This window comes from Macaca mulatta, chromosome 15 (assembly GCF_049350105.2).
Source record: "Macaca mulatta isolate MMU2019108-1 chromosome 15, T2T-MMU8v2.0, whole genome shotgun sequence".
In the NCBI taxonomy this organism is placed as follows: Eukaryota; Metazoa; Chordata; class Mammalia; order Primates; family Cercopithecidae; genus Macaca; species Macaca mulatta.
Window position 1 is genome coordinate 49,284,979 of NC_133420.1, and position 26,759 is coordinate 49,311,737.

Genomic DNA, 26,759 nt, shown 5'->3' on the forward strand with positions numbered 1-26,759 from the left:
ATAAATAAATAATTTAATAAAGGTAAATATAGCCTTTTACCTCGTCTTCACCAAACAGTCCCTATAGGGCAAGTTCATCTAACTATGTGCTTAGGAGCTCCAGAAAGGAACTCTCACCCACCAGGAGGATTCCTCAAGAGATAACATCCAATTTCTACAAAACTCCCTCCCACCAGGAGACTGCCTTGAGAAATGTGAAACTCTCTTCCATCTGGGGGGTTTCTGGCTTAGTCCTGCAGACGAAGGTGCCAGCAGTCACCAGCTTGACCACCCAGTAGATAAGGCATGCAGACCCCTCCCCCGACAACTGCTTGCTTCCTTCAATTTAAAAGTGCCTACTTTCAGAGATCGAGACCATCCTGGCTAACAGGGTGAAACCCCGTCTCTACTAAAAAACAGAAAACAGTAGCCAGGCGTGGTGGCGGGCGCCTGTAGTCCCAGCTACTCGGGAGGCTGAGGCAGGTGAATGGCGTGAACCCGGGAGGCAGAGCTTGCAGTGAGCCGAGATCGCGCCAATGCACTCCAGCCTGGGCGACAGAGCAAGACTGTCTCAAAAAAAAAAAAAAAAAAAAAAAAAAAAAGGCCTGCTTTCTGCTCCACAAGTACCGTTAGGGAGGAAACCTGTACTTCTTCCCCTGAGCTAGCTTTGGAATACATCACTTTCTTTCTGCCAGACCTTACTCTTGTTAATTGGAATCTGCAAGTGGTGAGCAACTAACCCTGCGTTATTTCAGATGTATTCAGATTCCAAAGGCCATCTGAAATACTGAGACCTGAAACTTAGAAACGAGATGGATAGGGAATTACTTTTTCCTTTACTTCCTTTACTAAATCCCTTTGTCTCCAAAATCTATCAAGCAATAGTTTCTTTATCTGAAAACTGTGCATTATGATACCTGTCTTGTCTGCTTTAGAAGGGAAACAAAAATTATGTTGAAATTAATAGAAATACTTATTGAAACAGGAAAGGGATAACTTGCAGGGTTTGAAGCAATCACATGTTGAGAACTCAGTCAAGGCTTTCTTAATTTTTTAAAAAAGTCATAATGTTAATTGGGATATTTTATGGGTAGTGGGCTTGGATCTCAGCACTTTTCCAATAGGAGAACAGAAGCACCTTGTACCGCCCCAGAGTTTCCTTCCCCCACCCACAATAACCCTAAAGCAAAAGGTATTATTATTATCATCGCCTTGTGACAGAGGAAAACTTGAGATTGGGGGCTTAACTGACTTGACATCAAGTCTCAAAAAGAAACAGTGGCAGTTTGAGACTTTGATCTACGACTCTTTAAGGGTTTAGATTGCTTCCACAGCGAAACCTGCACAAACAGTTGTCAACAGCTGCTGCAAATTACAGGCTTCTGAGGAACATTTAAAAAATGCCAAGAGTTCTTTCCTCAGGCCAAATACTATGGCAGATAAAAGTATTGCTTTTGGAGCCGGAATCCTTGCGTTTGAATCTTGCCTGTGCCACTTGGTAGCTGTGTAACTCTGGCTACGTACTTAACGACTCTGTCTCAGTTTTTCTGTTTGTAAAATGAGGATAATTACACCTTCTTTGTAGGGTTCTTCCAAGGATTAAATGAGTTAATAGGAGTGAGCCACTTAGAATATGGCCTATTATATGGTAATCTCTATTTAAAATCCTGTCAGATACACCAAAGCAAACACTTTAAAAGTTTCTGTTAAATCACTAAAATAGAATCGGGGCATTGGTTCTTTAAAAGTACTCCCTCACGGTATTCTAGTATGTAGATTGGGTTTTAATATCTGAATGTGGCGCCTTTTGGGATCTCGCCTCGCGAGAAATTGACATTAACGAATGAGTGAAAGCAGCTTTTTTCCCCCGCCCCCCACGCCCCCTCCAGGAAGATGTAGACCCTACAAACTTGTTATCAGGACCGTGCGGAGACCAAGGGGGCGGACGCGTTCTCCCCATTCCCCTTTGGGAGTTGTAGTTTCCTTTAAGCGCTTGGTGGTCCTAAAAAACCAGTGTGGAACTACAACTCCCACAATCCCGCGCGCCTCCCGCCCTGCCTCCCGCCCGCGATTCTCGCCCGGCTCCCATTACCGCCCCTCGGGGGCGGCTGTGGCGGAGGGATGATGGCCGACGGCGGCGGCTCTCCGACGGCGCCCAGCCCGCGGGGCTCTCCCGGGCCGGCGCCACGGGTTCCGCGCGCAGTCGGACCGAGTGGCGGTGGTGGGGAGACCCCGCGGACTGCGGCGCTGGCGCTGCGCTTCGACAAGCCCATCAAGCAGGCCTTCTACAACACCGGGGCCGTGCTGTTCGTGTGCCTGTGCTGCGGCGCCGCGGTGTTGGTCTACTTCATCCTGGAGGCCTTCCTGCGGCCGTTGCTCTGGGCCGTGCTGTGCGGCACTTTCCTGCACCCCTTCAAGAGCTCGCTGACGCGCCTGGGCCGCCACTGGCTGCAGCGCCTGCACCGCGCGCACACGCCCATCGTCCTGGCCGCGCTGCTGCTGCCGCTCTGCTTCATCGACTACGGCGTCGAGGCCCTGGGCGAGCAGGCGTTGCGTCGCCGCCGCCTGCTCCTGCTGCTCGGCGCCGGCGGCCCGCTTCTGTACGGCCTCTACTGCCTCGGCAGCTACCTGGGCGTGCAGGTGCTGCTGTTGCACGCTGCCGCGCTCATCTGCCGCGGGCTTGACTACTTCAGCAGCCTGTGGGTGAGTGAGCGGCAGTCCGCCTTCGCCCCCAGCCCGTGGTCCTGGCGTACTGGGATGCAATCCTGCAGTTCCTCCCCGTGCAGGGGCGACGAGGGGCCACACTTGTGCTGCAGTGACTGTCCGTCTCCGCTTTCCTTCTCACACCTCAGGAATTTGGCGCACATTCTTCCAAAAAGAGGGCGGGCATAATTTGAAATTGCCTCCCTGCTTCCCGCTTTGCCTCAATCCTCGCAGGCCCTTTTAGGGAGATAGTGCCCTGGATTGAGAATCGCTATTCCGCTTTGCAGAGAGAGGCCTCAGAGCGTGGCAGTGGGCCTTGGTTTTACTCCTGGTTGGAGAGGGCGGGAGTGCTTCGGCCACCCTCAGTTCTGCGCATCTGAAAGGGACCTTCAGAGATTCTAGGCCAACTTGCCATCCTGCAGATAGGAAAGGTGACCCCTTACCAGGCTGGGGCTACTTAGGGGCAAAGAGGGGTCTGAGTGTCTTAGATTTCTCACAAGTCCTAAAACAAAGCTTGCTTAACTGGCTGGTGCTGCCTCTCGCTCGGTTCAGGTGATTTCTGTATAATTTGTGCAAGGCAGTGGGTGCTGAGCCGCCTGTGCCTCTTCCTCTCCACGATTTACTTTTTGGTAACTACTACTGTTGTGCACGGACTGGTATACCAGAGCAGACCTCCTTCCGCTTGGAGTAAAGCAGCGGACCGCGTGAAGGAGAGAGACGTAGATTTGTGATGCTTGGATTACCCGGAGCTTACTCTTAGAAAATCAGGGAGCTTTCGAATTGGAAGGGATTTCAAAGATAATCTAGTGACACAATTCCTAACTCAGACTATATTGTGGACTAGTTAGTTATCCACATCTTTAACTGGTGACTGTTCAAAACAAGTGGAGATTTAGTGCGTAAGAATGCCAGTTGATTCATAAACAGTACCGTTTACAAATTTTGATTCACTACTTTTGTCAGTGAAATAAAGTTCAGTGTACCTTGACATCATTAAGTTGCAAAATACTAATTCCCCTTATCTGTCCAGCAGTGTTGTGGCTTGCCTGAGGTTATTGGCAGAGTGGTGAATGACCCCAAACACCCTTCTTCTCTTGTTCCTTCAATACCACCTCTTGGTTCGTGTTTAAAGTTGATCGAGCATATGTTAGGTACTGGGCTTTGTGAGGGATTTAAAAAAGGACTAAGATACGGGTCCCGTCTTCAAGGTATATGAGCATATTCTAATGGAGATGACAGACATACAGATAAATGCTCATGACTCACCAGTTATGGGCCACAGGCCCAGATAATGTGATTGGTCCAAAGTCACATTTTGTGGTTCACTTTTACGGAGTGAATCTGTGATTCACTTTTATGGAGGCCCAGTTCAGTGCTTTTTATCGTTTATCTTGCAGTTTCACAATTCAACTAAGTGGATCGAATACTGCTTATCTAGAAGGCAGAACACTGTGTGCTAAGAAAAATACACTTGGTTATTTTCCTCAAGAAATTCAGTTTTGTAAAAGACACATAGATTCTGCGAACATTTTTGACTGTTGATACTGCTCAAGGAGCTTATCCATCAAACTGTAGGAAATTAGAAAAGAAAGGCCTGCCATATGTAAATAGTATATTTTCATACTAGAGTAAGAAATTGAATACGTGAGTAATTTGGCATGATTATGAGGCATTTCTAGCAGTCTGTCTCAGATACTCAATGGAAAGAGTTGAGCACTTCTAAAGAAACATCCACAGCTCGGAGTATACCTTTGAGTATCTTTTTACTGAAGATAAACCTTCATCTTTGTATTTCATTTGTATGGGTTGTGGATGAGTGGAAGAGAAGTAGGGGCCAACATTGATTAGACCTGGGAGTGGGAGAAGGAAGGTCCAACCAATTAATGATTTTTTAAAAGCTTGAAATTGGCCGGATGCAGTGGCTCATGCCTGTAATCCCAGCACTTTGGGAGGCCAAGGCGGGTGGATCACCTGAGGTCAGGAGTTCAAGACCAGCCTGGCCAACATGGTGAAACCCCATCTCATCAAAAATACAAAAAAAAAAAAAAAATTAGCTGGGTGTCGTGGTGGGCGCCTGTAATCCCAACTATTTGGGAGGCTGAGGCAGAAGAATCACTTGAACCTGGGAGGCAGAGGTTGGAGTGAGCTGAGATTGCACCAGTGCACTCCATCCTGGGGGATAAGCGAAACTCCATTCCCCCCCCCCCAAAAAAAAAACCCTTGAAATTCAGCTGTTTGGCTCAAGTGTTGGGAGCAAGGAAAAAGAGAGAGGATTAAAAAAAAAAACCGAACAAACTCAACATAATAAGAGTATGAGTTTAGAAGTGAGTAGGGAGTGGTAGAAGGGCTAAATTTGAAAGAGAAGCTTCAGGTTGATAGAGTTTCAGAGAAACAAGGCATGGAGTTGCATTTTGCTCAAGCAGTGTTTAAGGGTGGATAGTTGGTTGGGGTGAAGTATACCTGGGAAGACAAGGAGTCCTTGCTCTCATCCAAAAGTGCTGATTAAGGCCAGGTGGGGTTGTCCACGCCTGTAGTCCCAGCACTGTAGGAGGCCCACACAGGTGAATCACTTGAGGCCAGGAGTTCGAGAAGATCAGCCTGGCCAACATGTTGAAACCCAGTCTCTACTAAAAATACAAAAAGTCAGCCAGGCATGGTGGCTCACGCCTGTGGTCCCAGCTACTCGGGAGGCTGAGGCACGAGAACTGAGGCACTTGAACCCAAGAGGTGGAGGTTGCAGTGAGACGAGATTGTGCCACTACACTCCAGCCTGGGCAACAGCAAGATCCTGTCTCAAAAAAAAAAGTGTTGATTAAAGGCCAGGCACAGTGGCTTAATGCCTGTAATCCCAGCACTTTGGGAGGCCAGTTGCTTGAGCCCAGGAGTGTGAGACCAGCCTGGGCAACATAGTGAGATCCCCCCCGCCCCCGATCTTTTAAAATAAAAAAGAAAGTGCTGATTAAGGCCTGACATGAAGTGAAAGTAGGTTATGTGACTGGGCAGGAGGCCCATTCTGGAACTTTTCCATCCCACAGTTCACAGTGGTTTGGCTTTATGAGCCCAAGCAGGGCTGCCTGGTATAGAACATGGTCTTTATGCTTTCTAGGCTACTTTAACTATGGGCCTGCTGCTGAAGAGCAGTATAGATGAGGGAGGCAGAGAGAATAGTTAACTTTAAGTGAATCCCTGTTTTGATGAACTGACAGTTCATCCATTTAAGATCCAACTTTTAAGCATCTGCCATGTCCCAGGCACTAGATTAGGTTCTTTTACATGGGTGTTACTTCATTCTCACAATGTCCTGTGAGGTAGGAGGGAGGGATTTCATATGTGAGAAAACTAATTCAGAGATTGATCTGTTTATGCTGTCAGTAAATGGCGTTCAATAGACCTAGCAGCAGTTGAAGTACTGCTGTTATCAAAACTGTTTGTAGTAACCTTCAGTAAGGATTTTTAAAAAGTTTTCCCTAATTCATTGTGTTTAATTATTTTTAATATAAATGGATTCTAGGCTGGGTGCGGTGGCTCGCACCTGTAATCCCAGCACTTTGGGAAGCCAAGGCAGGTGGATCACCTGAAGTCAGGAGTTTGAGACCAGCCTGGCCAACATGGTGAAACCCTGTCTCTACTAAAAATACAAAAACTAGCTGGGTGTGGTGGTGCATGCCATAATCGCAGCCACTCTAGGCAGGAGAATTGCTTGAAGCTGGGAGGCGGAAGTTGTAATGAACCCAGATTGCACCATTACACTCCAGCCTGGGCGACAGAGCGAGACTCTGTCTCAAAAAAAAAAAAAAAAAAAAAAAAAATGATTCTAGTTACTAGGAAAAAACAGAAGAATATCAGCATTCTACTCATCTAGAAACCTTATTCATCTCTCTTCTTTCTTCTCTTTTATTTTTATACCTGTGCAGTTTTCCAGATCCCATCAGTTTTCCTTTTTAGTGTTCTTGGGACCTATGTTTTTCTTTTTTCTTTTTTTCATTTTGTATATTGAGACAGAGTTTTGCTCTTGTTGCCCAGGCTGGAGTGCAATGGTGTGATCTCGGCTCACTGCAACCTCCACCTCCCGGATTCAAGCAATTCTCTTGCTTCAGCCTCCCGAGTTGCTGGGATTATAGGCACCCACCACCATGCCTGGCTAATTTTTGTATTATTTTTAATAGAGACGGGGTTTCACCATGTTGGCCAGGCTGGTCTTGAACTCTAGACCTCAGGTGATCCACCCGCCTTGGCCTCCCAAAGTGCTGGAATTACAGGCATGAGCCACCGCGCCTGGCCTGGACTTACGTTTTTCTTTGTCACTAGTTTATCCTTCCAGTTTGGTTCCTCTTCATGCCATTTGTAGATTTCTTCAGTCTCCTAGAACTCCATGCTGCTTACAATTGAAAAACTATCATTTATGGGATGAGTAACTCTTTTTCAGCAGTTTTGGATAGGTTAGAAGATTGCACTGACTTAGTAAGTGACTTCAGAACACTTAAAAAAAAAATCAGCTGTTGCACTGGGTTCATATGTTACTCAGTTCTTGGCATCTTCCCATAGTGGAGTTATGCAAGGTAAATTTGAAAAAGCTGATGGTGTGCCCTGCTCCACCATTTCTCTCTGTTGGGGGGCATTCTGATCTTCCTCATTCTGTTAATTTAGACTTGGTGGAAAATTTGAAGACCATTTAGTTTTTGCAGTAATAATAGATTTGTTTTTTTCTGTGGTCTCTGATCCTATTGTTTACATCTTTTTAAAGAAGCATGAGGTGGAGAGAATAGTGGCTGAAAGATTAAAAAAAAAAAAAAAAAACCTTAAGTTCTAAAGTTGGCTTTGCTAGTAACTAACTTTGTGACCTTGGGCAGACCAGGGCCCTCCTCTGGGACATTCAGTCCCAGTTGTGTAAAGCGAGGGGTTGGCTTGAACAATTTCTAAGATTTCACAATGTTCTATTTTACAGATCACAAGAGGCTCTTCAGCAGTGGACATTAGTCAGCCATTCACTACTGACTCACTTTTAAACACATTTCTGGGTTTGTTTCTGCTTGCCTGGCAGCAAGAAACAAGGAGAGGAAAGTTTCTAATACTTAGTTTTCTCAGTGAAAGACTTTGAATGTAAAAATTGTTGACTCTAAGTTGCCATATAACAAAGAGAATGGTTTTCTCATTAGAATTAAGTGGATAATTGAAGGACCTGAAGCAGTTGCTGCTTGAGGCTATGATTAGGGCTGTGACTCCTTAACTTGGAAGGAGGTTTGTAGTTGTGGTATTTTTTTGCAGGGAGACGGATTTAAGCTCTTGTTGCCCAGGCCGGAGTGCAATGGCGCGCTCTCGGCTCACTGCAACCTCTGCCTCCCAGGTTCAAGTGATTCTCCTGCCTCAGCCTCCCGAGCAGGTGGGATTACAGGCACCTGCCACCATGTCTGGCTAATTTTTTGTATGTTTAGTAGAGATGGGGTTCCACCATGTTGGCCAGACTGGTCTCAAACTCCTAACCTCAGGTGATTGACCTGCCTCGGCCTCCCAAAGTGCTGGGATTACAGGTGTGAGCCTCTGCGCCCAGCCTGTAGTTGTATTCTCTCTAAAAAAAGCTTAAACTGTTCTGCAAAAATGTGTAACAGAAGCAACCAAGTTGTTTTTCCAGTTAATGCCCAGATGACAATAAATGAAACAAAGACAGTTGAAAAGGCAGAGTCTCTAGTTAATGTTTTCTACATTTAATATGTTACTTAACCAGGAAAGTATATGTGGATAATTGTGTGAAATGAAAGGAAAATGTGATTGCCTATTAGTTCCCTTTACTTGAAGTGCTAAGTAAATGTTGCCAAATTTTATGCAGTCTTATGTAGTGTCTAGCACATTGGTGCTATAAAAACGACTATGGAATGTGTATTTTGAAAAGGACATCTCGTTTTGGAGAACATAAATTTGGAAAAATATGCCCTCTTATCTGTAACTGTGGCTCATTGATTTAATGCCTGGAATAAATTCACACTTGAATAGGTTTGCTCAGAGGCTAAACATATATAAAGTTGACTTGTTAACCTCATGTTTCTGTGTTAGTGAAGATTTAAGAATTAAAAAACTCTTAAGGGTTCCTAGACTAGAAATTATGTGTAAAACATGAATGTACAAATCCTTATTTTTGTTATTTTAAAGGATATTTAGTGATTCAAAATGTTGACTCAAGTAAAATGTTTGTTACATTTGAAAAAAACATAAGCAGAATAGAAGTTTATATGATAAAAGTGAATTATCCCTTTTCTTGTTTTTTCCCTGCGAGACGGATTCTTGCTCTGTCACTCAGGCTGGAGTGCAGTGGTGTGATCTTGGCTCACTGTAACCTCCGCCTCTCTGGTTCAAGCAATTCTCCTGCCTCAGCCTCCCGAGTAGCTGGGATTACAGGTGCCCGCCACCGTGCCTGGCTAATTTTTGTATTTTTAGTAGAGGTGGGATTTCACCATGTTGGCCAGACTAGTGTTGAACTCCTGACGTTGTGATCTGCCCATCTTGGTCTCCTAAAGTGCTGGGATTACAGGCGTGAGCCAACGCGCCTGGCCGAATTATCCCTTTTCTCCACCACTAGTCCCACTATTCAGATGTTACTATTGTTAACTGTTTGATGTAAAGGCTCCTAAATTCATTTCTATGCCCATGTGAACATACAAAGTAGAAGGTTTTGGTTTTTTGTTTTTTAAAACAAAGATGAGATAACATACAGTTCTGTACTTTGCTCTTTCATTTATCATTGTACTGTGGATATCTTTCCTTGTTAGCACTTAGAGATACACGTCTTTCTTTCTTTCTTTTTTTTTTTTTTTTTTGAGATGGAGTTTTGTTCTTGCTGTCCAGGCTGGAGTGCAATGGTGCAATCTCGGCTCACTATAACCTCCACCTCCTGGGTTCAAGTGATTCTCCTGCCTCAGCCTCCCGAGTAGCCAGGATTACAGGCACATGTCACCACACCTGGCTAATTTTTGTATTTTTAGTAGAGACAGGGTTTCTCCACATTGGCCAGGCTGATCTTGAACTCCTGACTTCATGTGATCTGCCCGCCTCAGCCTCCCAAAGTGCAAGGATTACAGGTGTGAGCCACCGCGCCTGGCCACTTCTTTCTTTTTAATACTGCTACAGTATAAATCTTTTTCCCCCCGGATTTCTAAAACACTTTTAGAAAATGTTTTTAACAGATTTTCTTAGCTCTGAATTTGTATTAGAATACTTTGATAAACATTTTTAACCATTGGTAATTGTATAATCATAATGGGCTTAATATAAACTCTAAAGTGTTTTTATAAATGGCCCGTACCTCTTAAACTGATATTACTTCTGCGAATCTTTTCTGAGGAAACACTTCAAAATACTGGAAAAAAATCCAGAAGCCAAAAGAATTTCCTAAAAGTTAAAAATACTTCTTTTTCTGTTTATAAAGATACTACATAACCTTAGTAGAAAATTAAGTACCTGTAAAAAAAAAACATAAGCAAATTACTCCTTGAAGTCCAACCATGTAGAGATAATATTTTAAAATATTTTTTTGTTTAGTATGTTTTCACCATTATAAATTTACAGACGAATAAACTGACATTGTAGCACTGCATATTGATGTCCATCATACTGTTGAAAGTCTGAGTAATTACTCAATTTTTGGAGATAGCATTATTTAAATAGTTCCCTATAAAATACCTAAGTTGTTTTCAATTTTTTATATTGTAAATGGCAACAGTGAATATTTTTATATCTGCCTGCACAGTGTGCTTCTGTAAAACACTCCTAAAAGTAGAATTGGGGAGTATATTTTAAAATGGTTATTTTAAACTGGAATGGGGTAATCTGTGAGTTTCAGGTTGATAGATGAAAATACATGCTTCTTGTTAGATCATAAATTTCTCTTAAAAAATCTGAAGTATGCAGTCTCTTATTTTTTCTCTCCCTGCAAATGATATTAATTCCTTATGCATACAGATAAGAAACAAAAACTTATTGGAGGTACTGTATATATTGTGACCTCCAGTTCAGCTTCTTATTAAGGGTAGTACTTACTTTGTCATCTCTGGTTGACGTTTGCTTAAACACTTTTAGTGATGATTATTCCATTTTGGATAGCTGATTCCTTCTCTTTTCTAAGCAAAACTTTCTTTTCCCCCAGCTACATTTATATATCGCGTTGTGATTTCTATTTCCTTTCCAAGGCTGAATTTTATTGTGTGGTTTGGTGTGCAAAATTAATTGAAACAATCACTTTCCCTGATATGAGTATTGTACTTTCAGAAATAAGTGCTTCTACTAGTCATATGCTGACTCACACTGAACTGAAAAGTGGTTTAGATGTTCTCTTTCGATTCCATACTTGTACAGTTGAGTTTTGAACCTCAAAGCAGAACTTTGCATTTCTTTTCATATAATTTAATCTTATCTGGATTAGCCCATTGTTCTGGCTTCAGGATATCTTTTTGCATCATGATATGTTATCTCAGTGTTTATTGACAACTCAGTTTTGTGTAACTGATTTGTGTAAAATCAGTTTTTTAGATTATTGTGCCTCTAGTCTTTCATCTAAGTGACTGACATATGTTTAATAGGGTGGGGCTAACTGACGTACCTCTGAAGACTATCCATTTACTGCAATTTTTTCTTTTAACTTTCAACAAGTTGTAGTTATCAAAATTGACTATTTTAATTTTCCCTTGTGAAAATCTGAGCAGCTTTTGTTTATCTTTGGTATTCTAGCACCACACTTCTTTCTCCTTATGGTTAGAAAAGTGCACTCTGGAGCCAAATTCCTGGGTTCTAAACCTGCCTCTGTCATTTATTAGCTTTGTGGCCTTGGGCAAGTCACTTCTCTGAAATTTGAGTTTCTTTCATGTGTAAAATGAGGATCATAATAGTACTTATTTTGTGGGGTTATGAGGATCAAATGAGTTAGTATATATAAAGCATTAGAATAGGGCCTGGCACATAGGACTGTTATATAAGTGTACTATTATTGTACTCAGATTTTTTTCTACGCTCTACCATCAGATCTCAAATTCTTTGAATTCCCAGGGTTAATTGGTCTGGTCCAGCAAGACTGGACTTTTTGAAGCAGCTGTAGTCTCACTTCCCATGTCCTCATATTTTTGAGCTTCAGAGCTCTTTAATATTTCATCTGATAGAGTTACTTGAAGAAGATATTTTAATGTCCTTTTTATTATAAAATAATTAGTGCTTATTAAAGGCAATTTGGAAAATACAGAAAAAAGTGAAAGGAAGAACAAAATCTTACCACCCAAATACAGCCACTAACTTCTTAGTACATTTTCTTTTCCTCCCACCATATAGTAGATGTAATCACATCATATACATTCTTTGTATTTTACTTCTAACTTAGTATGATATTGGGAATTTTAAAACTGTATAGTCTTTGTTTTTAAGAAGTGATTTTAATGGTTGCATAACATTTTATTGAGTAAGTCATAATCGTTTCCCAGTTGTTGACCTTTTAGGTAATCACTTTTTCCACTGTTCTGAATCATACTCTGATAAGCTTCTTTATATTTAAAGCTTTTTCAGAATTTATCATTATTTAGTAAGGATAAAGTCTGAAAGTTGAATTCTGAGGTTAGAAGCTATAAACATTTTTAAGATGTGAAGATTATTTTTATTGACAGATTTGACCAAAATAATGTAGGAGATAGTTTTTTTCTGTCTTTTTTAGTAATCCCATCAGTTCTTTTTTCTTCATGCTCTGAATTACATAGCTTGAAGTTTCTTTTTGTCTTAATGTGCTTTTTTTTTTTTTGGCAAGATTCATGTCAAACTTGAATTTTAGCTTCTTGGTCTTATGTTAATTAAGTTCTTTGTGCTCAGATGTGTTCTGGATTATGTATTCCCTGTGTTTTATAAATGTTCTATTAAAATATGAGTTTCTGTGTAGGCTATACTGGTTTCTTTTGATGCTTCTTAAGCTCTAGAGTCATTTAACTTTAGTATAGAAAGAACTGAGGAGGGTATCCTGGCTGATTCTTCTGTTCTGAAATCCTGCTGTTTGTTCCTCTAATAATATTTTTTTTCAGGCACACTTCTTCAGCTGGTACATCATAATTCTGGATTAGGTTCTAATCATCTGTTGCCTAGATTATTTCAGCAGGGTCACACTTCAGCTGGCTGCTTTCTAACTTTTACGGAGTTATTTTCCTAGTAACAAACATATTTTATAAGCTGCAATAGAATCTTAACCTGATTCTTTTTGGAAAGCTTTCCTTTTCTTGTTTTTTTTTCTTTCCATTTCTTTTCTAAACATTGATTAACAGAGAAAACTAGGAATTCCACAAGATTAGACTCTTAATTTAAATCCATGGTTTATGCTTTGTATATTTTATCTCAAACATTTTATGTATAAGATGGTTTTTGAGCTATGTATCTTTTGTTAAACAACTATTTAATATCACTACGTGAGATTTCAAATGCCTAATGTTTCAAAACTTAGATTCTCTAAACGAGGAGAACCTAGGCACGTTTCTTTGGCGCCATCAACCTTTATCTTTTCTGTGCTATGTCCAGAGCCCTCCTGCTGTATAGACACAGATTTTATATAATTCTATGTTCATTTTCATGTGTATAGATTTTACAGCCGTGTCTTTATTTCATTTATTTAAGATCTGGACGTTGGTGGTTGGCTATGTGTTGACTGTTTCATTCAAGTGGAATGCAAGCACTGAACGCTACTTGAGAGCAGTTTCAATTCCTATCTGGATTATATTGCTTTTTCATTTAGGTGGGTTCCTTCTTTTTTTTTTTTTTTTTTTTTTTTTTAAAGTCTGGCCTAAGGTCTGCAGAGGCTGACTGTGAATGGAAGTGATTTTTTTGTAGTGTTATATGTTGCATTTAAAATTCTTTAATCTTTAGAAAATGTTATGCTTTAATCTTTCATTAAATTTTAATGAAAATGATGTGCTTTAAAATGTCTTTAATTATGTTCATTTTCCAAAAGGTCCTTTTAAAAGTCAATACATCTTAAAAAGTAGAGCACCCTTGGATTTTCATATCATTTCTGAGTGTCATACTTAAGGGAGGATATAGATAAGCAGTCAACGATAGGAAGTCCTCAGAATCATGTGTGAGAACCAGTTAAAGGAACTAGAGATGTTTACTCTGGATAAGAGGAGGGAACTGGGGGTCTAGGGTAGAAAGGAGATAGAGGTAAGGAGGATATAAGACATGAAAGCGTATTTCTAATATTTGAAGGACTGTCCTGTGAAAGAGTGCTTTAAACAGATCTCTAACCATGAGGGAGAGATGTCAGAGTCGTGAGTAGCTTCAGAGAGACAAATCTCTTTTCCACATAAGGATGTTTGATGTCAGAGCTGCTCAGAGTAATGGGTTCCCTGTCATGTTAGCTGGGTGGCTGACTGCTCAGATGTTGATTTTTCAGTGTGGTATTTATGGTTGAGACTTTCATCTCCCAAGTTTGAGCCCGTGGAAACATTAAGTTCTAATTTAACAACACAATTCAGTAACCCAGAGCAGTGGGTAGCCTTAGTTTCTAGAACTACTACTTATTGTTAAAAATAAAATAAAAAACAGCTATGTCTCTGTCTTTGTTTGATGTCAAACAAAGCATTATTCTCTAGCTTTGTTGAGTTGGAATGATAGAGGAATTTATCTCCTAGATCCTATATGTCAGATATGACTCATTTTGAACTTGAGGAAGGCAGAGGAAGGAGGCAGGCAGGCAGGGATGTTTATGAGGTTTTAGGTGGACTCAGGGAAATGGTTATGGCTAGAGACCTGTTTCTTGGTGACTTGTAAACATTTTTTTTTTTTTTTTGACACGGAGTCTCACTCCATCGCCCAGGCTGCAGTGCAGTAGTGTGATCTTGTCTCACTGCAGCCTCCAGCTCCTGGGTTCAAGCAATTCTCCTGCCTCAGCCTCCCAAATAGCTGGGATTACAGGCACGTACCACCACGCCTGGCTAATTTTTTTTTGTATTTTTAGTAGAGACATGATTTTACTATGCTGGCCAGGCTGGTCTCGAACTCTTGACCTCAAATGAGCCCACCTGCCTGGGCCCCCACAAAGTGCTGAGATTACGGATGTGAGCCACTGCATGTGGCCAACTTGTAAACATTTTTGCATTATACACTGAGGAGGAGACATTGACTCTTTTGCTGTGCTCTTTTGGGCCATTCTCTTTCTTGAGAGAGAAAGTTCACACCCGGTGGTATTTTCAAGAAACCAAGTCAGACTTTATGACTTTGAGATCTATGCCTAATTCTGGTCATTCTGGGGTGAAGTAGGTGATTTGAGTTCGGGATGGTTTTAGACCCTTGATATGCATTACAATAGACTGTCTTTAAACCACATTAAAGGTAGGCTGGCATATACCCTATCCATTTGACCAGGGGCCTCTGAGAACAGGGATGAACTTAATTTTGGGAAACCTTGAAGTTTAATCTATCTAATGGACTTAAAAAATTTTTTTTGCCTGATAAGTAATTCTGTAATTAACATATATACCAGATTGTTCTGTCAAACTACAAAATTCGGTTTTGTAAAAACAAGTACTATGTTTTTATTTCACTAAAAATGTTAATTCTTAATTTGCAGCATCCCTCGCTGGCTCATGGAGAATTCCAGTATTCTTGGTTATTGTTTTCCTGATGTCTGTGGGCACCCTGTATGAAAAACAGAATGGAAAAGAGTCTTCTGGTAAGAAATAGGGCGTTCTATTAGTATTACTCTTTGAAGCATTTTGGAGAGTAGCTTTTTAAACAATGCTATGATGAAATAACTTTTAATTTATTTAAAAACCTATGATGGTTTCTGAATGGAAAATAAATCGTTTAAAATGTTTTAGGTTGTTAGACCATGCTTTGTTTTGGTATTATTTTATTGAGGCATATATAACTTAAAATTAATCATAAGCCATTGTATTTTAATTTTATTAAAATATCTTATTTTTATAAAATAAAATATTTTTATTTTATTTTTTAGTGATGGGGTCTTGCTGTGTTGCCCAGGCTGGAGTGCAGTGGCACAATGATAGCTCACTGTAACCTTGAACTCCTGGGCTCAGGGGTTTTCCAACCTCAGCCTCCCAAGTAGCAAGGGCTACCAGTGCAGTAACCATTTAAAAATGGCATACAGGCTGGGTGCAGTGGCTCACGTCTGTAATCCCAGCACTTTGGGAGGCTGAGGTGGGCAGATCACGAGGTTTGAGACCAGCCTGGCCAATATGGGGAAACCCCATCTCTACTAAAAATACAAAAATTAGCTGGGCATGGTAGTGTGTGCCTGTAGTCCCAGCTACTTGGGAGACTGAGGCAGAAGAATTGCTTGAACCTGGGAGGTGGAGGTTGCAGTGAGCCAAGATCGTGCCAGTGTACTCTAGCCTGGCGACAGAGTGAGACACTGTCTCAAAAAAAAAAAAAACAAGGCATACAATATATCACCATGTTGTGCAACCACGACCTCTATCTAGCTCCAAGACATTTTCATCACCTCAGAAAGAAACCCTGTACATATATCAGTACTTCATTCCTTTTTATGGCTGAATCATATTCCATGGTAAGAGTATACCACATTTTGTTTATCTGCTTGTCAGTTGATGGATATTTGAGTTATTTCTACCATTTGGCTATTGTGAATAGTGCCTCTGTGAACGTTTGTGTGCAAGTATTTATTTGAATACACGTTTTCAGTTCTTTTGAATATTTACCTATGAGTAGAATTACTGGGTCATATGGTAATTCTGTGTTTAATTTTTTAAGGAACTGCCAAACTATTTTCCATAGCAGATGTACCATTCAAATTTCTACCAGCAATGTATCAGGATTCTAATTTCTCTGCATCCTTGTCGACATCTATTATTTTTCACTTTTTGATAATGGCCAGTCTAGTGGGTATGAAGTGGTATCTCGTTGTTTTCATTTGCATTTCCCTAATAACTAATGATGTTGAGCATCTTTTCATTTGCTTTTTGGCCATTTGTTTCTCTTCTTTGGAGAAATGTTTATTCAGATTCTTTCCCCTTTAAAAAATATTAAATTGTTTGCCTTGTTGCTTGTTGTTTCATTTTAAGAATTCTTTATATAGCTACTAGACCCTTATCAAATATATGATTTGTAAATATTTCATTGGTGGGTTATATTTTTACTCTCTTGATAGTCCGTCTGTTTTGATGCACAGAAATTTTTTTGATGAAGTCCAATTTATTTTTTCTTTTATTGCTTGTGTTTTTGGTGTCATCTGAAAAACAATTGCCAAATCTACGGTTGGTGAATACTTACCCTTAAGTTTCCTTTTAAGAATTTTATACTTTTATCTCTTATATGTAGGTCATTGATCCGTTTTGAAATAATTTTTGTACATTAAGTGAGGTAAGGGTCCAACCTCATTCTTTTGCCTGCATATATTCAGTTCTCTCAGCACTGTTTGTTGAAGATGGCCTTGGCACCCTTGTCAGAAATCAATTGACCATATATGTATGGGTTTATTTCTGCCCTTTGTGTTGTGTTTCACTGATCTATATGTCTATCCTTATGTCAGTTAACACATTCTTTTGATTACTGTAGTTTCGAAATTCAGAAGCATGAATCCTCCAAATTTATTCTTCTTTTTCAAAATTGTTTTGACTATTTTTTGGTCCCTTGCATTTCCATATTTAAGATCAGCTTTTCTGTTTTTACAGAAAAGCCTGTTGGGATTTTGATAGGGATTGCATTCAATGTAGAGATCACTTGGGAAAGCATTGCCATCTTTACAATATAAAAAAACAAAACCACAGAAACCTTACAATTTATGAGCATGGGATGCATTTCCATTTATTTCATTACACTTTAATTTTTCAGCAGTTTTTTTTTTTTAAATTTTAAATTTTATTTTTTGTGGCTGCATAGTAGGTGTATATATTTATGGGGTACATGGGATGTTTTGACACAGGCATGTAATGTCTAATAATCACATCAAGTAAAATGGAGTACCCATCTCCTCAAGTATTTATCCCTTGCTATAAACAATCCAATTATACTCTTTGTTATTTTAAAATATACAATTAAATTATTGACTACAGTCAATAATTGTTTTGCTATCAAATACTAGGTCTTATTCTTTTTAATTTTTTTGTTTTTTTGAGATGGAGTCTCGCTCTATTGGCCAGGCTGGAGTGTAATGGCACGATCTCAGCTCACTGCAGCCTCTACCTCCCAGGTTCAAGCGATTCTCCTGCCTCACCCTCAGATTGTGCTATCAAATACTAGGTCTTATTCTTTATTTTTTTTTTTGAGATGGGGTCTCGCTCTGTTGGCCAGGCTGGGGTGCAATGGCATGATCTCAGCTCTTTTCAGCCTCCACCTCCCGGGTTCAAGTGATTCTCCTGCCTCAGCCTCCTGAGTAGCTGGGATTACAGGCACCCACCATTATGCCTGGCTAATATTTGTATTGTTGTAGAGACGGGGTTTCACCACGTTGGCCAGGCTGGTCTTGAACTCCTGATCTCAGGTGGTCCGCCTGCCTTGGCCTCCCAAAGTGCTGGGATTACAGGCATGAGCCACCGTGCCCTGTCCATTCTTTTTAATTTTTTTGGTACCTATTAATAACCACTTCCAGCTTCCCCTTACCCTCCCACTATGCTTCCCAGCCTCTGGTAACCATCCTCTGCTCTCTATCTCTGAGTTCAATTGTTTTGATTTTTAGATCCCACAAATAAGTGATAACATTAGATGTTTGTCTTTCTGTGCCTAGTTTATTTCACTTAGCTTATACGGCCTCCAGTTCCATCCATGTTGTTACAAATGACAGGATCTCATTCTGTTTTTTTTGGCTGAATAGTACTCCATTGTGTATAAGTACCACATGTTCTTTATCCATTTATCTGTTGATGGATGCTTAGGTTTCTTCCAAATTGTGGCTATTGTGAACAGTGCTGCAATGAACATAGGAGTCAGCAGTGTTTTGAAGTTTTCTTTGTATATGTCTTGCACCTTTAATTTATTCCTTATTCTTTTTGATACTATCATGTGGAATTGTTTTCTTAATTTTCTTTTTGGATGGTTTATTGCCGCTGGGTAGAAATAAAACAGATTTTTTGCTTGTTGATCTTGAATCCTTCAGCTCTGCTCAATTTATTAGCTTCAGTAGTTCTTTGGTATATTCTTTAGGATTTTGCATATATAAGGTCAGTCATCTACAATAGGGATAGTTTGACTTCTTCCTTTCTAATTTGCATGCCTGTAATTTATTTTTCTTGCCAGATTGCTCTGGTTGGAATTTCTAGTACAAAGTTGAATAGACCATGTGCTTTTAAAGATTAGTTTTGAGGTACCCTGGCTGTGAGTGACCTATATCTGGAAATAGTTTGTTAAAGGTAGAGGTGTCTAAGGAGTTGAAAGTGGGGAGGTTGTCAGGATATAGTAGTGGTCCTCAAATCATCAGACCAGACTTCTGGTTACCCAGCCGTGTGGAAGCAGCTGTGACTGGAGAGGTAAGTCTGAACACAAAGCTTCTGTAGTTGACCAATACTTTGCTCCTTGCTTCTTTCTGATGGCTGTAATAAACTCCAAGAGCAGATTACTAGCTGCAGTATGTTTTAAAAAGAATTAATTTCTCAGATAATATGTGTGTTGCAGTAAAGCGAGGAAATACAGAGAAACAAAAGGAAGAAACTAAAAATCACTCAAAATCTCACCGTCTACAGATTATACCAAAATGTTAACTAATAGTTATTTTGCCTTCAGACTTTTAAAAGCACACAAAAAACTAGATTACAGTGAACATTCTCTTTTGTAACCCACATTTTAAACTTAATTATGTCATGATCAACTTTCTGTGTCAATGAATACACTTATACAGCGTTATTTTTAACGTCTTCATTTTATTCTAATCATGAGGCTGTTTGTGGCACTCTGGTGTGTTTGTACAGGTACCTTGCAAAAGTTTTAAAAAATTAATTTGCTTTTTATTATTTTATTTGATAAATGAGTAATATCTAGCAATTGTAAGCCATATTTTTATTTATAAATATATATTTAGAATTTTAAAATACCTGAAGCAAAGTAACCTTAACTACATATCTCTCTCACAGTGGAAAATAGGGAGGATTTTATTTTATTTTATTTTATATTTTGGTGTCTAAGTTTTCTTTGTTCAGCCTGTCTTTCTGGTTATAATCTGTTAAACTTTGTGGTTATATATCTGCCTAGTGGAAGTAAATTTCCTGTTTTGGCAACTGTTGTAGAAAGCTTGGCAGTTTCGACTTGTTTCTCTGGTTAGTTTTATCTCCTGTGTTTTCGTTCACCTAATAGCAAGTGACTCAGACAGCTCTGCTTACCCTTTACCCCTTACCCCAGAATGGTTTCCCCTTTTGACTACTTTTGTCCAGGGCCAAGTAAGTAATTATTATAAAAATATAAGTAATTCAGGTCTAAACCAAAGGTTGCAATTCTGTTTTCTCTACGGTGTAAATTCTAGTCATCTGATGACGTCAGCCTAGAAAACTGTAAGGATAAGACTTCTAAGACCAATTTTTGAGCAAGGGGAAAAAGGAGACCATGGTCGATGATGATTACCAGCCGTAAACTTAGAATAGTGATATGCTGATATGCAAGCCATATTGCTGTTATTTGTATTACCGGCTATGACAAGGAAGGAAATCACAGACACACAGAATAAATGTTGAGTACAGATTTGGAATCTTGGTTTTATTTGTTTTCTTTTACTCTCATTTCAACCTGCGTCAAGGTAGGTGATTACTGATCTAGAATCCCTTTCTGGACTTCTAGTCTAAATAATCCTCATCATAAAATAAATCTTTTAAATATTTTTTTTTTTCTAAATTTTTGAGTATTTTTTTCTTCTTGCCCCTAAGAACATTGTTTCTGTTTAAGTATCAGAACTCAAATCATCTGGTGTGTAATGGGACAGCCCTTCTCTTATACTTACAGTTTCCTGCTGTAGATGTCACTGTAATATAGGTAGGTACGGGAATGCTTTAGTATACTGCCACGACAATGTGTGCATCTGCTCTTTCCTTGTCATTTCCAATGTCCCGTTGTGTCACTTGCTCTTGTTTTCCAGTCACTTGTGTGAGTATCCTTCTGTGTGTCTTCTGAGCTTTGAAGGTTTTGTGCTGTAGAAACTTTCGTGATCTGTGGTTCACTAGACTCACAGAATTAGTCCTGGATTTCATCAGAATTCAAAGCCTGAATTTGGTTCCTAGACCCAGAATACTCTTCTATTTATTATTCATATTTTTGTTTTTAGAGACTGACACTCGCTCTGTTGCCCAGGCTGGAGTGCAGTGGTGTGACCATAGCTCACTGCAGCTTGAACTCCTGGGCTCAAGCAGTGCTCCCACCTCAGCCTCAGAAAACTCTTCTTGTGAATCATTGCTGAGTTAGTTTCAGTGGTTCCTTCTCAACCCAAGGGTCTTACTCAGTGGTTTCCTCTTAGACCTGAGAAGTTCTAACATAGTATTTCCCAAAAGCTTAAGATAATAAGGGAAGAATATTTAAGTGCCTGTCATGAGCCAAGAACTTTTTTTTTTTTTTTTCCCTGAGACGGAGTCTCGCTCTGTCACCCAGGCTGGAGTGCAGTGGCCGGATCTCAGCTCACTGCAAGCTCCGCCTCCTGGGTTCACGCCATTCTCCTGCCTCAGCCTCCTGAGTAGCTGGGACTACAGGCGCCCGCCACCTCGCCTAGCTAGTTTTTTGTATTTTTTAGTAGAGACGGGGTTTCACTGTGTTAGCCAGGATGGTCTTGATCTTGTGACCTCATGATCCGCCCGTCTCAGCCTCCCAAAGTGCTGGGATTACAGGCTTGAGCCACCGCGCCTGGCCGCCAAGAACTTTTAAGTGCTTTTAAATGTGCTATCTTTTTAAATCCACAAGCAAACAAAACAGAACCCATACAAATAAATCTTTGTAAAATAGATGGTATCTTCATTTACAGATGAAGATACTTCTAGAGATTAACTGACTAGCCTGCAGTCACACAGGTGACTAGTGGAGCTAAGATTTAAACTTAGGTCCTTGGCCAGGCATAATGGCTTATGCTATAATTCCAGTATTTTATGAGGCCAAGGCAGGAGGATTGCTTTAGCCCAGGAGTTCAAGACTAGCCTGGCCTGGGAAAGATAGTGAGACCCTGTCTCTACAGAAAATAAATAAATAAAAATAAAATAAAATAAAAATCAGCTGGGTGTGGTAGTGTGCATCTATAGTCCCAGCTACTGGGAGGGCTGAAGCTGGAGGATTGTTTGAGCCCAGGTCAAGGCTGCAGTGAGTAGTAATCATGCCACTGTATTCCAGCCTGGGCTACAGAGGTGAGACCCTGTCTTAAAAGTAATAATAATGATAATAAATAAACGTAGGTTCTTGACCCTAAGCCCAGTGTTCTTTCCCCTCCCCAGGCTCTTTGAGTAAGTGTCAGTCATCCTGAAAAAGTATTGACTACTCATCCTTCTTGCGTCAGTTGTGGTTGTCAGCTCCTTCAGTTTTCCATATTGGTCCTGTTGACTTAACTACATGACCTAGCTTCCTTGCCTCCTAGATCCCAGAAACCTTACTTAGTAGAAACCTTATGTCTTAGTCTGTTTTGTGCTGCTGTGACAGAGTAACACAGACTTGGTAACTTGCAATGAACAGAAATTTATTGGCTTACAGTTCTGGAGGCTGAGAAGTCCGCTGTCAAGGTGCTGGCATCTGGTGAGAGTCTTCTTGCTGTGTCATCACGTGGTACAAGGGCAAGCAAGAGAGGACTGGGGCTGAACTCACCTGTTTGTAATGACATTAATCCTACCCATGAGGACTGAGCCCTGATGGCCTAATCACCTCTTAAAGGTCCTACCTATTAATACTTGTGATAATGACAACTAAATTTAACACAAGTTTTGGAGGACAAACACTCAAACCATGGCACCTGGAATCCACCTTCAGTATGTTCCCTTGGCGTCTGAGGAAAGAGGGACACTAGCATCGTTACCTCCTATAAGCAAGGCTGTGTTAGACTCTTAAAAAATGCTCAATTTTTTTAAAGCAGTCTAGTGAGATTGGTGTTATACTTATTTTACAAATGAAGAAACTTAGGCTCAGAGAGCCATTTTTTCTGAGTATAAGAAATTTCTTCAAAAGTTAGTGAAACAAGCATCAGATATATCTATAATAGCCTGGGTACCCAGCCTGAGAAGTACCAGCGAGTACTGCTGAGTGCTGTTCCTCCTGGCATTGGTAATTGTTTGTAAATGACTAGAAATGTCTTTGCAGAGACAAATCCTGATAGTTGCCTTACTTGTTTTGGGATAGCATGAGATATGAACAAGTTTGGTTCAGTCAAGCCCAAATTGGAAAAAGGGAGCAAACCAAATGTTTTACTGTTCCCCTCCCACTCCCCAGTTCTGATAGTGCAAGTTAAACAGGCCTAGAGAAAAGTCTACTGGTCCATCTGCAGGCCCTTGTGACGTGATACTAGAAACCATTGAGAGGGAGTTGTATTTTCCACATTAGTAATGGAAACAGAAGCCTTCTTCAAAGGGAACTTTGCAGGCTGGGGAGGTTTTATTTAGTTGGTATGCAGTGCCTCCTTCCAATAAGCATATTTGGATGTATTTCTGTTAACTGCTGCTATATCTGTGAAAAAGAATGGAGTGGATCAAGAAGTATCTCCTTATTTAGACTGGCTTTAAAGTATATTTACCAATGCTTGTTAAAAAGGTTAGTCTGTTCATCATTGAGTTGCTGTATTGACAGATACTATCTGACCTGAGGTCTCTTTCTTGTGTGCCGGACTCTTTGAGTTTCTGTCCCCTGGTGCTAGGCTGCTAATGTCAGTAGCATGCTTGCTTGGATTTGTGTAGATCCCTGTTATTTGGCTTCTGCTTAACGCTGGCCCTGTCTCTGGGTGGATTGATACCTGAAACCTTGGATGCTCTTTCCTTTTTTTTTTTTTTTTTCGGTCCTTGAGTCCCAAGATTATGTTCCCTTGTTTTTGTGCCTATTTTTAGCTGTGGCTTTTAAATCTAATACCATTCTAATACCACAACTTGGCCAAGAGTCTCAGTCCTGGCATTCTTCTGTTAGGTTTATCATCTCCCTGCCTGGACTGTTGTTTTTTGGGTTTTTTTGGACTCTGGTTCCAGGCCAATTCCTTGAGGTTTTTGAAGTGCTGAAGGGTATCACTAAGACAGAAGTCATTAAAGTACAGATCTGTTGGATAAAAGCAGTTTGCCAAATCTTGTATTCATAATTTTCAAATACTTTGTTGATTTTCTGTATGTGCTACTCCTTTCATGCTTTTGTGAAGTTTGAGGTGCTCGAAAAATTTGCTGAGTCATTTGTGTATTAACTAGAAAAATATTGCAGCTTCCATTGATGTAGCTAAGCTTTATTGCATATTTACTGCATATTTTAGTGCCATTAGCAAGTTGGAGAGTTATTCCTTAAGCCACAGTTTTGAAGATTTAATTGATTGGTTTTAGCTTTTTCTCGAATCTTTCAGTGCCTACTCTATAGATACAAGATACTTTGCTTAGCTTTGTGGGGAGATCTAAAAATATCTACTAAGGGAAAATAGATGGCTATAATATAAAGTAGAAAGGGGAGGAGAGGTGCAAAGAAATACTATAGAAGTGTTAGTGGCTTCTACTTCTAGTTTATACTGTCAAAGCCAATAGATTGATATTGATGATGATGATAGCTAACATTTATTGAGTACTTCCTACATACCCAGCGTTGTTCTAAACTTTATTTATTTATTTATTTTTCAACATGGAGTCTTGCTCTGTCGCCCCGGCTGAAGTGCAGTGGTGCCGTCTTGGCTCGCTGAAGTGTCTGCGTCCCGGGTTCAAGTGATTTCCTGCCTCAGCCCCAAGAAGCTGGGATTACAGGCGCATGCCACCACACCCAGCTAATTCTTTTGTATTTTTAATAGAGATGGGGTTTCACCATGTTGGCCAGGCAGGTCTAGAACTCTTGGCCTCGGTTGATCTACCTGCCTTAAGCCTCCTAAAGTACTAGGATTACAGGTGTGAGCCACTGTGCCCAGCCATCATTCTATATGTATTGTTTCACTTCATTGTCACATTAGATACAAATTTATGTAAGCCTCATTTTTACACATGAGGAGACTGGGACATCTTGATGTTAACTAACTCGCCTATAGCCATCTAAGTAGTAAGAATAGACCTGGGATTTGAACCTGGGGAGTCTTCTTTCCTCACCTGTGCTTCCAGCCACTGAATCGTGCTGCTTCCTCATAGTAAATGTGAGACCTTTCGTGCCCGGATCCCAGCTTCCCTCTGCGTTCTTATGCTACTCTGCTGTTCTCATTCACACTATCTTCCGGCCTGATTGAACTTCCTAGAGTTCTTTGAAGAGGACACTCTGCTTTTGCTTGCCTTTGTGTCTTCACACCTGCTTTTTTGTCTTCCTGAAACACTTTTCTCCCCCTGCCCTCTAAGACACCAGTCTCTCAGGAGCTTCCTTTCCAAGGTAGAACTGTTCTGTCTTCTTTATCTAGCTCACTTTTGTTAAAATGGATTTAAAGGATGGCATCTTTCAATATTCTTGTCAGACAGCTCCTTTGGAAACCTTTCCCAGACCTCCCCGCATGGGTTTGATTTCTAAACTACTCCCTAACAGTTTACACTTACTTTACATTAGCTCTTAAGTATCAGACTGAATTTGAGACCAGGGTCTTAGTTTCTTATATCAGCATATAGCCTATTCGCCTATTTGGTGAGTGAATGCTTAGTAGGCATTTAGAAATGTAAGTTAAAATGCAGCTGAACTGAAAGTCCATTATTTGAAGAGTTATCCAATGATCTTGTTATTTTGCAAAAACCATCAAGGGACTTAATTTTCTTTTTCTTTTTCTTTCTTTTTTTTTTTTTTTTTTGGAGATGGAGTCTTGCTCTGTCGCCCAGGCTGGAGTGCAGTGGCGTGATCTTGGCTTACTGCAACCTCCACCTCCTGGTTTTGCGCCACTCTCCTGCCTCAGCCTCCTGAGTAGCTGGGACTACAGGCGCCCGCCACCACGCCCGGCTAATTTTTTGTATTTTTAGTAGAGGCGGGGTTTCATCATGTTAGCCAGGATGGTCTTGATCTCCTGACCTTGTGATCCGCCCGCCTCGACCTCCCAAAGTGCTGGGATTACAGGCGTGAGCCACCACGCCCGGCCAGGGACTTACTTTTCTTTTCTTTTCTTTTTTTTTTTTTTGAGACGGAGTCTCACGCTGTTGCCCAGGCTGGAGTGCAGTGGCGCGATCTCGGCTCACTGCAAGCTCCGCCTCCCGGGTTCCCGCCATTCTCCTGCCTCAGCCTCCTGAGTAGCTGGGACTACAGGCGCCCGCCACCGCGCCCGGCTAATTTTTTGTATTTTTAGTAGAGACGGGGTTTCACTGTGGTCTCGATCTCCTGACCTTGTGATCCGCCCGCCTCGGCCTCCCAAAGTGCTGGGATTACAGGCTTGAGCCACCGTGCCTGGCCGGGACTTACTTTTCTTACAGTGTCTCTAGATGAGTGACGAAGAGTGACCACTTAATTAAATTACTCTTGAAGAGGCCAGTTTAGTAATTCAAGACCCTTGACTAGTCTGTAATCTTATGTAAGAGAGAATTCTTAATTTTTAAAATTTTTGACCTGAAGGTCTTTGTTTTTGTTTTTCCTTTTTCTACTGTATTGTCCCAGGCCATGAGGTGTTCCCAAACTTTGCTCTTGAGTGGGGCCTAAAAGATCCCCCCCTGGGTGTACTGCTGCGAAGCTAAGTCTTGCCCCATCTCTGGTATAGGTCAGTTTGTTTGTGGAACTTTTTTCTTTTTTTTTTGTGAGACAGTCTCACTCTGTCACCCAGGCAGAGTGCTGTGGTCTGATTTTGGCTCACTGGCGTGATCTCAGCTGAATGATGTGATCTCAGCTCAGTGACGTGATCTAGGCTCACTGCAACCCCTGCCTCCCGGGTTCAAGCGATTCTCCTGCCTCAGCCTCTTGAGTAACTGGGATTACAGGCATGCGCCACCATGCCCAGCTAATTTTTGTATTTTTAGTAGAGACGGGGTTTCGGCGTGTTGGCCAGGCTGGTCTCGAACTCCTGACCTCAGGTGATCTGTCCACCTTGGCCT

The 26,759-nt window shown here is 40.8% G+C and overlaps 1 protein-coding gene across 4 annotated transcripts in view; it reads left to right on the plus strand.

Annotated features, from left to right (window-relative positions):
- The first annotated feature begins 2,089 nt into the window (after positions 1-2,089).
- TMEM245 (transmembrane protein 245) overlaps positions 2,090-26,759 on the plus strand; it is a 106,096-nt gene continuing 81,426 nt past the window's right edge. For all 4 annotated transcript variants that reach the window (XM_015117134.3, XM_077968369.1, XM_077968370.1 and 1 more), the window contains exons 1-3: positions 2,090-2,682; positions 13,306-13,423; positions 15,257-15,358. In XM_015117134.3, coding sequence (XP_014972620.1) covers positions 2,101-2,682; positions 13,306-13,423; positions 15,257-15,358 — 802 coding nt within the window. In that variant the 5' untranslated portion in view covers positions 2,090-2,100. The remainder of the gene's footprint in view (positions 2,683-13,305; positions 13,424-15,256; positions 15,359-26,759) is intronic.